The sequence below is a fragment of the Crocuta crocuta genome, unplaced genomic scaffold (assembly GCF_008692635.1).
Source record: "Crocuta crocuta isolate KB4526 unplaced genomic scaffold, BGI_CrCroc_1.0 scaffold64, whole genome shotgun sequence".
NCBI lineage: Eukaryota > Metazoa > Chordata > Mammalia > Carnivora > Hyaenidae > Crocuta > Crocuta crocuta.
This window is the reverse complement of record NW_027530640.1, coordinates 5472507-5488485: the sequence shown is the minus strand read 5'-3', so window position 1 is coordinate 5488485 and position 15979 is coordinate 5472507. Positions and strand designations below refer to the sequence as shown.

The window sequence follows — 15979 nt, the reverse complement described above, 5'->3', positions numbered from 1 at the left end:
CGGGGTCTCTCCCAGCCTCTGCAGGCACAGCAGCGACCTTACAACCCAGGTAGCCCTGGTTCGACTTAGGAAGGCAGTGAGACTCGCGGCCTCGGCGTCTGAGGCCAAGGTCTCTGGCCCAGCTCGGAGCCCGGGGAGGGGATGGCTAGATCAGCGGGGTGAGAGGGTCAGGTATTAAAAATACCGTCCCTCCACCCCTGCCAGCTTTTTACTAATGTCCCTTGAGGGACTGAGTGGCCCAGAGTCTTACTGCCAGTTAGCTGCCCTTGACACCGCCTATCTTTGTTAACAGTGGCAGGGATTATTTTGAAAGTGGAATCGTTAACTACCCCAATGGAGAGGCTGGGAGCAGTGACTTTTAATTCTAATCCAAATGCCCTTTCCATACTTTGGTCTGAGTCAAGCTCCTTTGTTGTCTTTTAACTTGTTAAAACAAATGTAAAAATTTAACTTCTAGAGCACTGATGATCCCGGTCTAGGATTAAATGTTTCCTTCAGGTTAAGTATTTCTGCACAGTTAACTCAATAGTTGGCAGTAAAAAAAACAAAAACAAAAACCCAAAACTAGATGATTCTAAAGTTTCATTGTCCAATAGAATACTTTTGTAATTTAAATTTTTCTGGTAGTCCTAGTAATAAAGTTACCAGTTTTGGCAAAAAAAATTTAAGACATCCAGTTAAAATTTGAATTTCAGTTAAAAGAGGAATAATTTTATAGTGTTAAAATATAAGCAAGAACATACGAAATTCATATATAACTGGGTGTCCTATATTTGATCAGGCAACCCTACATATTAAGAAAAGTAGAAAGGAATGGATATTAATTTTAACGATATGTTTAATAATATATTCAATTCAAGATTTCCAACATTATCATTTCATTGTAATCAACACAGAAATTAATAAGATATTTTACATTCTAATATAAAAGGTTGTTGATCTTACATCCTTTTCTTTTTCATATTAATATTAAGAATCCAGTGTGTATTTTACAGCACATTTCAGTTTGTATTGACCACATTTTAAGGGCTCTGTAGCTGCATGTAGCTTTGTTGGCTATCTTATTGGACAGCACTGTTATAAAGCCTTTAAAAATTAGGGCTGCTAAATTTAACATTGCAGCATGTTACATTTTTTTTTTATAATAGTGGCTTAGTGATGGAGAACTAAATGTATGTTGTTTAAATGTAATCTCTTGGATAAACACTTTAATAGTGTTAAAGAATATAATCTTTAATAGTGATTATATTCTAAATTGAAAATAAAAATAAAGGACAAGCCAGCATGTTTTTTTTTAACAAATAGTTTATTGTCAAATTAGTTTCCACATAACACTCAGTGCTCATCCCCACAAGTGCCCTCCTCCATGCCCCTCCCCCCTCCCCCCACATCCATCAGTCCTCAGTTTTTGTCAGCATTCAAGAGTCTCTCATGGTTTGCCTCTCTCCCTTCCCCCCACCATTTCCCCCCTTCTTCTCCCCCTAGTTCCTCCGTCAAGTTCCTCCTAATCCTCCTATACGTGCAAACATATGATATTTGTCCTTCTCTGCCTGACTTATTTCGCTCAGCATAACACCCTCAAGGTCCATCCATGTTGCTACACATGGCTAGATTTCATTGTTTCTCATTGCCATGTAGTATTCCATGGTATAGATAAACCACATCTTCTTGATCCATTCATCTGTTGATGGACACTTAGGCTCTTTCCACGTTTTAGCTATTGTGGAGAGTGCTGCTATGAACATTGGGGTACATGTGCAAGCCAGCATGTTTTATGCAAGGAAATATAAACATTTCCCTAAAACATAATGGATTTTAAAAATTAAGATAAAAGTGTTAACATAGATATTAGTCATTTTATACGTACTGTTTCAATATTCCTGCCTCCTGAAGATGGCTGGCTATGCCTTCAAAAATGCACTTAATCCTTTCTAACATCTTATCTCAAGTAACAGTCCTTTTCTGGAGCTAACTGAAAAGGAAAACCAAGCTTCTTGAAAATAAACTTGTTTCTTGTATCAATTCTCTAAGTTGTTTCAATATTTCAAAATAAACAAAAGCTTCTCTGAGAAGAATGCTGACCTGTGCCCAGACCAAGATAAAGTGAAAAGGTCTTAGCTAAAGAAACATCAGTTGGAAATCAGAAAACACTCCTGAAGGGTTTGAAAACAATTCAGTAGGTTGCCAAAAAAGATCTTAAGAAAACAAACCTTTTGTCAAAAAAGGCTTGTCCAAGTGCACAAAGCAAAGAGCAACCTGCAGCAGTTCTAGGTGGGGCAGTGATTACTATCTGAATGTTATTATTATTGCAACTGCATCGTTTAAAAGAGAGATTAAAGGGTGCCTGAGTAGCTCAGTCACTTAAGTGACCCGTCCTGATCTCACGGTTCAGTTCTTGGGTTTGGGCCCCTAAATCAGTGTCTGTGCTGACAGCTCAGAGCCTGGAGCCTGCTTCAGATTCTGTGTCTCCCTCCCTTTCTGCGCCTCCCCTGCTCATGTTTTGTCTTTCTCTGTCTCTCAAAAATAAATAAATGTTTAAAAAATACACAGATTATTAAATAATGTGTTGGATTAGAGTAAGGAAGAATAAACATCTGTAACTCCTTGATTTATCTTCTATTTTAATAGAAGTTTCTTATCTTAGAAACTTTATGATTACTTCCAGGATAAGAGATACAGTGCATTGGTAAAGAGCATAGTCTCTGGGTATAGCTGTCAGCATTCAATTGCTGACTCCTTCAAGTCCTAGCTTGTAAGCTTAAGCAAGTGTATAAACTTTCCAAACCTCAATTTCCCAGATGGTAGTGGTTAGCTCAGTGCCTAGCACATTTTGACTGTGAAATAAGTATTAGCTATAGTTATTTTTATTTTTGCTCATTGAGTAAAGAAACACTTTCAGAACTATGCATTCTCCATAGATTTGGACATGTTTACATTACGTGAGCTGAAGCAGCCAGCGCTTAAATTACCTGAGGAAAGGGAAGCCTGCAAAGAAAGAACAACTTTGGAAAAAGAGAGAGGAGGTCCGGGCTTAGTCCAATGTTACAGCTTCAGTATCAGAGTGAAGGATGATTTAGAGGGTCTGCCCAGGCTCTGCTGTTGATTTCACAGACTGGGTACAGATTTTATGGAAAGTGAAATCTGGACTAGCTATTTTTTGCCAAGACTTCGGTGATATTTTATTTGCCTTCACCTCAGAACATCAGAATATGACTCAAGAGTGGAGGAATAGGGGTCTATGTACCTCATCAGGCAACATCCGAAGTAGCATTTCATCACCCATGCCTATCAGCATTTTGGGCATGGTAGAACAGCTGCAGTTGAACTTGGCATACATAGCTGGACTTCATTTGCCAGTGGGAATGTGGTACTTTTGTGCCACTGATATGTCCTGGTATCTACTGCAGACACACCTCAAAAATAATGACAGAATAGTCTATATTCATGGGCCCAACTGTGATTAGAGATTTGACTTTTTAGGAGTTTGGGGTTACACAGATAGAAGAGGCAGAGAAATCACATTTGAGCTGTTATATGGTCCTGCCTTTTTAGCCCAGTCTATGTTGGCCTGGACAGATAGATGACTAACCATGAAGAGAACGGGCCAAAAACTTTCTTTAGACTAGAAAAAGTATGTAATGAAATACTTTGAATATGTTTTTAAGGACTTAGATGTCCAGAATTTTACTTTGAACAAGTGTAATATCCAATGTGAAAACCTACAATTTAGCTTCAAGAAATACAGGACAATTTTTAAATTCCATGTAAATAATTACACATTGCTACACACTTCAGCGACAGTACGAATGTAACCTCGTTCCCCTCAGGGTAAACCTAAAATGAAATATGCTGCTTGACCTTTTGAAGACTGGTTACCACCCTCTAGAATAGATAGAAAAGCTTGGTGATGGCTAATGTTAGAAATACCAGTTCACTCAAAAGGCTTTTTATGTCTATATGTGATATAGAAGGAAAATTGAGTGATTGATGTTATTCACTTCTTCCTTCAATCAGCAAATATTTGAATAGGATGTAATGTGCCCAACAGTGTTCTGGGTTCTGGGAATCAAGGAAACAAACAAGAATCTGTTCTCACGGAGCTCACACTTTAGTGGGGGGATGGTGAAACCGATTTTAAAGTTGTGAAAACAAATATGAATTTCTAGTAGTTGTAAGTGTCAAGAAGAGACAGAAGAGAATGATGGTGTAAAGAGTGACAATCAGTGGATGGCTACCTTAGATTCGATGGTAAGTGAATATTTTTCTGAGAAGGTGATAGCTAGGCTGAGATGCAAGGCATCAGAAGGAACCTATCACATGAAGATCCGGGAAGAGAGTGTACTAAGCAGAGGCACAGCAAATGCAAAGTCTGCAAGGAAACGGCATGTGCTTGGGGTGTTGAAACAACGGAGGGAAGACCAGTGTGACTGGAACATAGTGATCAAAGCGAATAGTGATGGGACATAAGGTCAGCGATGTTGGCGGGAGGCCAGTTTGTATGGACACCAGATCATCTAGCTCCCTGTAAACAGTGGCAAGGAGTTTGGATTTTATTATAGTTGTGGTGAGAAACTATCAGAGTATTTTTAAGTAGAGAAAGAATAACAGGTGGTTTCTACCATAAAAAGAGCCCTCTGGCTGCTATACCAACTGACTGGAGAGGACAAGAAGGAAAACAGATCAACTGATTAGGAAGCCATTGCGGCACCACAGGCCAGAGCATATGATGGCCTGAAGTACAGCAGTATCTATGGAAGAGATGAATAGATGAATTCAGAATATATTTTGGAAGCAAAAGGTAACATGACTTACTATTGGGTATGGGCAGAAGGGGAGGAAATTAAGGATAAATCCTGGAGTTTTGGACTAAGCAACTTGGTGCCAATTTTTAGAATGAGGAAATAGGTAGGGGTGGTGGGGGTGTGGGAAATTACAAGTTTTAATTCATTTTAATTTTTTAAAAAGTTTATCATGGTAAAATACACATGACATGAAATTTATCATCTTGACCATTTTTAAGAGTACGGTTCAGTGGCATTAAATACATTCACATAGTTGTATGACCATTCCTGCCATCCATCTCTAGAACTTTTTTGATGTTGCGAAACTGAAACTCTGTCCCCATTAAACACTAACTCCCCACTCCCCCCTGTCCCCAGCCCCTAGCAACCATCCTTCTACTTTATGGTTCTATAAGCTGGACCACTCTTGGTACCTCATATGACTGGAATCCTACAGTATCTGTCCTGGTGTGATTGGCTTATTTTACTAAGCACATTGTCCTCAAGGTTCATCTGTGCACATGTCAGAATTTTCTTTCTTTTTTTTAAAAGGCTGAATGAGGGGCGCCTGGGTGGCTCAGTCAGTTAAGCATCCAATTTTGGCTCAGGTCATGATTTCACGGTTTGTGGGTTCGAGCCCTGTGTCGGGCTCTGTGCTGACAGCTATCTTGGAGCCTGGAGACTGCTTCAGATTCTATATCTCCCTCTCTCTCTGACCCTCCCTTGCTCATGCTCTCTCTCTCTCTCAGAAATAAATAAAACATTTAAAAAATTAAAAAAAATAAAAGCTGAATGATATTTCACTGTACGTATAGACTCACAGTTGATTCTTTGATTTATCTGTCAATAGACACTTGGGTTGCTTCCATCTTTTGGCTACTGTGAATAGTGTTGCTACAGGAACATGAGTATATAAATATCTCTTCAAGTCCCTGCTTTCAATTCTATTAAGTATATACCAAGAAGTGAGATTGCTGGATTGCATGGCAATTCTATTTTTAATTCTTGGGGGAACTGCCAGGCTGTTTTCTATAGAGACTGCACCATTTTCCATTCCCATCAACAGCCCACAAAGGTTCCAATTTTTACAAATCCCCACCAACACTTGTTATTTTCTATTTTTCTTTCAGAGCAGCTATCCTAACGAGTATGGGATGATCACTTATTGTGGTTTTGATTGGTATTTGCTTCATGATTAGTAACGTTGAGCATTATGTTGTGTGCTTAATGGCCATTTGTGTAATTTCTTTGAAGGAATGTCTGTGAAGTCCTTTGTCCATTTTTTAAAAATTGAGTTGTTGTTTTATTGTTGTTGTTGAGTTGTAGGAATTCTTTATATATTCTGGATATTAACTCTTTATCAGATATGTGACTTCCAAATAGTTTCTCCCCTTCCATGGTTGCCTTTTCACTCTGTTTTAAATTTAACAGAGTAACAGTTTTGTTTAAAACTCACAAAAGTTTTAAATTTTGGTGTAGCCCAATTTATCTATTTTTTCTTTTGTTGCCTGTGTGAGAGTTTTACTTTAAATTTAAAAATAAACTTAAACATAAAATTTAATTTTAAACTTGTATTTCAGTTTAAGTTTGCAGATAGTTGGATATATGAGTATGAGGTTCATAGGAAAGGTCAGAATGAGATATCCATCAGGGAGTTATCTGCATATGGATGGTATTTAAAGTCACAATCTGGACGAAATTAACCAAGAAAAAAGATATATAGGAACATTTGGTCTCCTTATGAGATATGATGGGATATGAGTCATATTGGACTAAGATTCCATAGGAAGATAGATATCAGGAGACTTTGTTAAATTTGGATAATATAAGTTACTGATGATCTTTTTCAAAAATTTTTTTAATGATTTATTTATTTCTGAGAGAAAGAGAGACAGTGTGAGCAGGGGAGAGTCAGAGAGAGAGAGAGAGAGAGAGAGAGAATCTGAACTAGGCTCCAGGCTCTGAGCTAGCTGTCAGCACAAACCATGAGATCATGACCTGAGCTGAAGTCGGACGCTTAACTGACTGAGCCACCCAGGTGCCCCAAGTTACTGATAATCTTAATCTTCTGAACTAGATGCCAAGTTAGGGCAGAAATTAGTCCTTGATCAAGTATCCATCCTCTCTGCTATTGCAATGTTACAATTATAATAATACCAATAGCCTGTGACATCATTTAGTCCTCACATCAGTTCTACTAGGTAGATATTCTCATTGTCCTCACTTTACTGACAAAGCAACCAAAGAGAGGTTGAATAATTTACATAGTTTCTCTGGTTAGCATGTGAGAGGTCCCAATTAGAACTCTGGTAGGTCTGCCTCCTCTCCTACACTCTTAATTATTAATGCTACATCTCATTATGTTAAAAACGGAAATCTAGCCTTTGGCCCCTGCCAAGTGACTGCATTCAGTCTTCTCAGGTTTCATATCAACAAGGTCACATCCTTGGTGAATAGTCCAAGAGAGATGAGGCAGATTCTGGCACCTTAGACTGATCTGCACTCTCTTCTTTTGAACACTCTGGGTCTTAACACTGTGTCAGGTTCTCATACACCTTAAATAAAGCAAAAAATTTTTAAAAAAAGTGGATGGGCATAGCATACTAGGACAACAGAAGTTGTCATGTTTTTTCCCTTTTCTTTTCAATCTGAATACTATGAGCCTTTGGCTCAGTCAGTCTCAGTTCCTCCACTGTCTTGTCATTCTGTTCACCTGGACTATAAACCTCAAATCCAACCAGGTGTGCATTTCATTCCTCCCCTGGGACACTGGACAAAAATCACATTACCATGTGAATTGGTATCTCTACACATTTTCATTTCCAATCATAGCTGGACCCTCAACCTACTTGTCACTCTCCCAACTGACACATTGCTCCAACCCAACAGCGATCGCCTCTCCTGTATCCTTTTTTTTTTTTTAACCTTATTTATTTATTTTGAGAGAGAGAGATCCAGTGGGGAAGGGACAGACAGAGGGGGACAGAGGTTCTGAAGCAGGGTATGCACTGACAGCAGAGAGCCCAATGTGGGGCTCAAACCCATGAGCCACGAGATCATGACCTGAGCCTAAGTCAGACACTCAACCACTCAACCTACTGAGCCACCCAGGCACCCTGTCCCCTATTCTGTATCTTAATTCAGCAGCTTGGATTGAGAGTGAAGAGTAAAATGGTTTGAGTAAACAAAAGGCCCAGGGTAGTAGGTGAGTGAATTGAGAAGATCATGAAGTATAAATTGGAAGCAAAAGGAACCAAGGTCAGAACTGAAGGGTTGTGAGGAAAACAAAACGTACTGGAATGAGGTGGAGTTACTGTGATTGTTGACGGGGTCCAGGGTGTGTCCAGAGACTGAAGTAGAGGTAAAGGTCAAGTGCCCTGAAGCTGAGGTATAGGATTACTCATCCTCCTGAGCACAAAAGCCATCCGTATCTCAGACTGGGTTCCAGAGAGCTCACAGAATGTAGATAAGCAACTGGGCAGATTGTTGGTAACAGCAACCAGAGGGGCACAGCATTAGCCTTGAAGGAGGTATTTCATGTATGTGAAGGTGAAGGAGTTCTAGTTTGGAACTGGCCGTGAACATCTAGAAAATGCCAAGAACTTACCTGGCTCTGAAGTTCACAAGAAGTGGGAAATAAATAGCCTCAGTGAGACAGGACCACAGAGGAAGTGGGGTGCTTAGAGGGAAGCCAGGTCTCTGTCAAGGTGAGGATGTGGAGAAAGCACCCAGGGATATACTTGAAGGAGGACAGATGTTTGTCCAGAGTGAAACACAGTGACAGGAAAGCAACAGAGGGAGGGTGAGATGGTGGGCTTTGCAGGGACAGGGAGCACATAGGGAAGTTAGAAGGAGACTGTCTGACAAGGAGGGTCAAATTTGCAGTGTTAGATAAAGGCCTCAAGGTTCTCAAAATCGGATTGAAGACTTTTCTGTGCCAACACTGAGGCACTGATAGTTCCCATCCTTATAATTTTTTTTTTTTTTTTAACAAATCCTCATAACTTCTTACAAGCCATTTGGCGGTCTGTTAAATAGAACCCCAGCCATAAGGTAATTTGGTTCAGAAAAGCAAGTGTGGCTTGGTGAAACCAAATCAGGAGAGAGGTAGATGACTGCTGCTCAAGCAGAGAGGAGAGGTATAAAAATGCCCAGGTCTAGATGGAAGAAAATGACTTTGACCTGAGTTTCAGCTCCACAGAAGTCAGCCCAGGTCAGGGCCCTGGGCTAGCTGCCAAGGCTACACAGACAGGAATTTACAATCTGGCTAGATAGAGCCCAATATGAGCAAGAATTTTGTAGTTTTCATGTTCTTCACTTCTGGTCCCTGAGACCTCACACTTAGTTGACATTTAATAAAAGTTTATCTTTTTTAGCTTCTTTATGATTACAAAATGGATATATTCAAGAAACATTTGTGAAGTATGGAAAACTACAAAAAAGAAACCAAAACAGAAGTCATCTATAATCCCCAATCCAGACATACTTACTGTTAACACCTTGAGATATTTCCTTCTAGTTGTTTGTGTGTGTGTGTGTGTGTGTGTGTGTGTGTGTGTTTTAAACATAGTTTATTCATGCATGCATTCACTATTTGGTAAATGCTATTGTATACTGTTTTTTAATACTTAATACTTTAATATCACAAGTACTTTATCATGTTATTAAAATTAATTCTTAAGGGCACCTGGCTGGTTCAGTTAGGAGAACATGTGATTCTTGATCTCAGGGACATGAGTTTGATTGCTTCTCTGCCTTTTGGCTAAGATCAAGTGTAGGGACATGAGTTTGAGCCCCATGCTGTGTGTAGAGATTACTTAAATAAATAAAACTTTAAAAAACTCTTAAATACTGTTTTTAAAGGCCGAATAATATTCTTTCATAAAAACACACCATTATTGACTTATCTAACTATATCCACACTTAACTTTTTTATAGTGGTGAAAAAAACACATAACATTAAATTTTGCCAGCTTTACCATTTGTAAGTGTACAGTTCAGTCATATTACATATATTTACTTTGTTATGAACAGATCTCTAGAGCTTCTTCATCTTGCGAAACTGAAACCCACGAAAACACTAACTCTCCTCCATTTCCCTGCTCTTGGTAACCATCTTTCTACTTTCTGTTTCTATGATTTTGACATTTTAGACACTTCATATGGGTGGAATCATACAATATTTGTCCTTTTGTGACTGGCTTATTTCACTCAGGATGGTGACCTTCAGATTCATGCATGTTATAGCATGCAACAGGATTTCCTTTTTTTCTTAAGGCTACATAATGTTGCTTTGTACATGCACGCCACCTTTTCTTCATCTATTCTTTTGTTGATGAACATTTGGGTTGCTTCCAGTTCTTAGCTACTGTGAATCATGCTGTGATGAACATGAGTGTGCAAATAGCTCTCTGAGATTCTGCTTTGAACTATTTTGGATTGTTGAACCATATTGTCATTCTATTTTTAAATTTTTGAGAAACCTCCATATTGTTTTCCATAGTGGCTCCACCATTACACATTTCCACCAATAGTGCATATGCATAAGTTTTCCAATATCTCTACATCCTTGTCAACACTTGTTTTCTGCTCTTTGTATAGAAGCCATCCTACTGGATGTGAGGTGGTATCTCATTGTTTTGATTTCCACTTCTCTAATGATTAGTGACATTGAGCACCTTCATGTGCTTGCTGGCCATTTGTATAACTTCTTTGGAGAATTGTCTATTCAAATCCTTGTCCTATTTTTAAAACAGACATTTGTTTTTGTCTTTGAATATAGAAGTTTCTTTTACATTCTGGATAGTGATCCTTTATTAGATTTATGATTTGTTAAATACTTTTTTTCATTCTGTAGGTTGCCTTTTCACTCCGTTTCCTTTGACACTCAAGTTTTTAAGTTTGATATAGTCCTATTTGTCTATTTTTGCTTCTCTTGCCAATGCTTTTGGTGTCATATCCCAAGAAATCATTGAGCCCCGTATCGGGCCGTGCACTGATTTCGGAGCCTGTTTGGGATTCTCTCTCTCCCATTCTCTCTGCCCCTCCCCTACTCGCTCACATGTATGCTCTCTCTTTGAATAAACTTAAAAAAAAAAATCCAAGCATTTTAAGACTCAGGAAACACTTTGCCAATTTCTTTTCCAGAAAAATAATCCAATTTACACTTCCACCAGAAGAATATGAAAGTATATCTCCTCATACTATCATTATTATTGAGCACCATCATTTTGTAATCTTTGCTTATCTTTGTTAGTTGGAAAGTGGCATCACATTGCCTCTTCAATGAGTATTCTTTCAGTTATTTGTGAAGCAGAACACCTTTCTGGTATGTTTATTGGCCATAGCTTCTCGGCCTTTTGGCTAAGATCAAGCGTGTTGTGTTTATTGGCCAACATTTTCTTGTTTGAAAACTAGTAATTACTTTTGCCAATTTAACTATAATAATGAGCATAATAATATATCTTTCCATTTTTATTTTGATTATTTATTTATTTTTAAAATTTATTTTATTTTGAGAGACAGAGAGAGCATGAGATCAGGGGAGAGGGGCAGAGGGACTATCAGGCAGGCTCCACACTCAGCACTGAGCCCAACATGGGGCTCCATCCCATGACTGGTGGCATCATGACCTGTGTCAAAATCAAGAGTGGGATGCTCAACTGACTGAGCCACACAAGCGCCCCTATATTCATTATTTTTACCTTTATTTTTAATGTTTATTTACTTTTTGAGAGAGAGAGAGAAACAGAGCATGAGCAGGGGAGGGGCAGAGAGAGAGAGGGAGACACAGAATATGAAGCAGGCTCCAGGCTCTGCACTATCAGCACAAGGCCCCATGCGGGTCGCAAACCCAAGAATCGTGAGATCATGACCTGAGCTGAAGTCAGATGCTTAACTGACTCAGCCACCCAGGTGCCCCTATTTATTCATTTTAGAACAAATATTTATCCAGTATCTGCTATGTGCCAACCACTGTGCTAACTTCTGGGGATCCAGCAGTGCCCATTATGGAATGTAAGCTCCAGGAGGAAGAAGGACATTTTAAAAAATGAAGAAGAAAATTAGGTAGGATTTTAGAGGGCGATAGGAGCTATGGAGAAAAATGAAGCAGGGACACGTGAGTTGAGGAGGACAGAGAATAGGATACAATCTTAGACTGGGTGGTCAGATAAGTATTTAGGAAGCAGGTAACATTTGAGCAAAGACAGAGGGTGGGGACACACAGAATAGGGCCCTATCAGTTGGTGAGCATATATAACTCCAAGCTAAGAGTTATATATGCTCCAAAGTAGGAGTTGTATATCCAAACTGGAACATTTTTAGCATGAAAGGTTGTGGAGGGTATTAATAATCACCCTGGGCCAACAGATAGAAACTGTGGCTGTCCTTGTAAAACTGGGACATGTAGTCATCCTTTGCATAGACTATTGCAAAGACTTTGACTTTTTAAAAACCTGACTGATGTGGGACATAACTCATAATAAAAGCATGTGCTGTGGTAGCATAATGGGGAGATGAGGAATGCACCTAGCTGAGATGGGAAGCTATTGGGAGGTTTGGAGAGGGAAAGTAACATGATCTCATTAAAATTTTTTTTTTAAGTTTATTTATTTTGAGAGAAAAAGAGAAAGAATGTGAGTGGAGTAGGGGCAGAGAGAGAAAGAGAGACAGAATCCCAAGCAGGCTCTGTGCTATCAGCAGGGAACTGGATATGGGGCTTGATACCACGAACCATGAGATCATGACATGAGGTGAGATCAAGAGTCGGATGCTTAACTGATTGAGCCACCCAGGTGCTGAAAGACATGATCTTATTTAGATAATTCACACTGCTGTTCTGAGAATAGATTCAAGGAGGGCAGGAGCGGAATCAAGGAGGAGGGACTACTTAGGATGATACCAGAATTCAAACAAGAAACTAGATTCTAGAACATGTGGTGTAAGATTGGCTGCCAGTCTGAGATTGCTAGTCATAAGTGCAGGATGGTGCTTTGTAGACCTAACTTTAAAAATAGTTTCTAGGGGCGCCTGGGTGGCTTAGTCAGCTAAGTGTCCCACTGCTGATATCAAATCAGATCATGATCCCAGGGTAGTGGGATTGAACCCGAAGTTGGGCTCCATGCTGAGCTTCCTGTTTGAGATTCTATCTCTTGGCCCCTCATTCTCTCTCTGCCTCTCTCTCTTCCAAAATAAATATACCAATTTAAAAAAATAAACAAAAGTAGTTTCTAAAAATCAGCAATGCAACTTCAGTTTAATCAATAGTATTTGTGCATGTAGTGATCTACTTGGTCTTTGAACTACCAAAGAGATAATCATCTCTGTTCTTGTTGCCTTTATATAAACAGATTTTCAAAAGATATAAAGCACCTGTACAAAGAGCAATAAAAGGTAATTATCAAATCCTCATTTTTTTATATTTAGAAATAGCTTTAAGAGCATTTTAATATATGCATTGACATTTTTTAATGTCTACATATCAAACATTTTTTCCAAACTAGAGTTACAAAGTTTTTCAATGAGAATATTTAACAGTGCTTGGTAAATGCAAGAAAACACTATGCTAAACAGATCTACAGAGGATAAAAAGACAAACCAGGTAAGGTCCCTAGGCTCTGGGAGGCAATAAGACAAGAGCCTAACTGAGTAAGGGTGACAAGTACATGAGGCACACAGAGGAGGGAACAGCCACTACCAGAGGGAAGGAAGTTCAAGGAGAGCTTCTTGGGAAACAGTGTGATCTGCTGTTTGTGGGACAGGCTACCTAGTGCCCAAGGTGGAAAGATTATCCAGACAGGCTGCATCCACGGGGGAGACAAAAGCACTGGGTGGATGATACCACATAAACTATTCTAGGATAGTCTAGTGGATTTTAAAGTAACAATCAAAAGCTAGGATCAGTGTGTCAGGAGGATATAAAATATTTGTTTGAAATATGACAATAAAGAGAAAGAATTTGGGGTTAATCAGAAAAGTCCAGGATACGGAACTTGAAATAATAAGGACCATTTGTGAAAGATGCTATATCAAGTTTCCTCTACAAAATATTTAGTGAAAATTTACTTTGCAGGATAAGTATTTTTAGGAGATGACGTCACCCAGCATCATGTTAAAAATCAGAGCTGCTTATTTCTACGAGCACACCGTAGAGCTGGGGATGTTAAAGGCTCAGTTGCTTTTCACTGTGCTGCGGTCACAGAAGTCACTTTCAGAGAAAGCATGTTGCCTCAGTCTCCAGGATTAATTCCTCGCTGTGTTATCAGCTCGGCATGCCTAAAACATGCTGAGACAGAGACCTGACATTTGTTTTCTGAGCTTATGGTAATACTTTACCCCATTAGTGGCCTTGATTTTTTACACTGCTTATTCGTGGAACCAGAAGCACTCCTGGTGAGAGAGAATATAGCTGCATACCATGCTTAGGAAGGAATCTATTAATGGAAAGTACTGTTTTAAAAGTCTTTCCAAATTGTTGACTTGGACAGCCTTCTTCCTAGGTGCTGATATCTCTCGGCCATGGGGCATACAAGCCGTCTTTACCAATCTAACTGGTTTGTAGCTCTTCTGATTCTCTATTTACTAGCAAAATACCTCTTCAGTCAGTCTTACGAAACAGAAAGTTTAATCATGTGCTCCAAAAGATCACAACAAATGTGGACCATTCAAAAGGCTGTGAGTTACAGCCACTGAAATTTTAGTAGGGAACTGCCTTGGTTTCCTTCTTAAAGGCCAACAGGTCATATGAGCCACATATCAAGGCTTCTTGGTCTCTTACTGTGTTTCACTTGTAAAACACTGTTAATATCTGCCATCAATTCTCCCAAGGGATTGTACAAAATTTTCTGGATAGGAATACTGCATATAATCATTTAGTTCCAGCAATATATAAGTTCACTTCAAAAACTACTCTAATTTTGAATGTGCTAGTTCACTTATACACATACACACACGTACTTTTGTTACCTAATAGTTGTTGATACAAGGACATTCTTTTTATTTGGATAATATTTGTATGTTTGAAAAAGAGGGTTAATCTTTGTATGAATTTACCAGCCCTTGACCAACACATTTTTCAAAAAAATCTTATGAACCCACTTCACTGAATTAATTAGGTGGACTCTCTAGGAATGGGTTGTTTTTAAAAATAAGGGGATTGTCTGGAAGAGTGGCTGGGGTTTGCTATGCGACAAGCATTTCTCAACAGCAAAGTCATTTTAGTGTTAATAGTTAGAGTTGATCCATTTCATCAGGAAAGGCTTTGGTTTCTTCATAGTCTTATGCATCTGTTTTTCAGATCACCAAATGGAGTGGACATTTTGTCAGAATGAAGTTACGAGAACTTTGGGATTTTCTTCTTTCTCCATTGAATCTCTTGTGTTTTTCCTAAATCTGAACCTGAAAATAAGATAAGCGCTAAAGAAATTTAAATATTCAAGACTCTTCTCCTCAAAATGCCAGAGTGACACTGAAAAACATTTATCCAGTCAATAAACCTAACTCTAGTAATAACTCAGGAGTCTAGAGGTTGTGTTCTATAATTTTACAATTCCCCTGAGGAAAGGATCAAGTGGTAAACATGAAGTGTTTGGCAAGCTAAAGTTGACATTAAAATGGTCCCATCATTAGAAGAAAACAATGTTTGGGACACATTTTGCTGTACATGTTCCATCAGGGACCAGAATCTACCCACATATAGACTTAATGTATTTCATGGCTTGATGCTAAAGTTACTTTATCTTACATAACCCCGCAACAGCCACATGAACTATTCCTGTATAACTGATGCAAATACTGAGGCTTAGTGAAAGTTAAGTAATTCTCCCTAATTTATGGAATAGATTCGGGATTTGAAGCCAGACACTTTTGCTCTAGAATCTAAACTTCTACCACACTACCACTCATCTTTAATTGTTTGCCAATCTGTGATATTGTAGAAAGATATCTGATTTTTGTCCCCTATTCTTGACACAGAGCTCCTAAATCCTTTGTCATTTCCTGAGTGATAGGGGTAACAGTAGTGTCTTTCCTTTTGTTCTAATGAGGTAACTACTGGTGGGCTGGTTGGTAGCTTCAGGATGGAGGCTGGTCACCAGAAAGACTAGGCCTTCATTAGAAGCCTGGAACTTTCAGTCCCATCTTCCAACCTCCAAGGAGAAGAGAGGGGCTACAGGTTGAATTAGTTATTGACCGTGCCT

The 15979-nt window shown here is 39.0% G+C and overlaps 1 protein-coding gene across 1 annotated transcript in view; it reads right to left on the bottom strand.

Annotated features, from left to right (window-relative positions):
• Window positions 1-13324: 13324 nt before the first annotated feature.
• SLC22A4 (solute carrier family 22 member 4) overlaps window positions 13325-15979 on the bottom strand; it is a 31810-nt gene continuing 29155 nt past the window's right edge. The window contains exon 11 of the mRNA XM_077768874.1: window positions 13325-15179. Within this exon, the coding sequence (XP_077625000.1) occupies window positions 15104-15179 (76 nt within the window). The 3' untranslated portion in view covers window positions 13325-15103. The remainder of the gene's footprint in view (window positions 15180-15979) is intronic.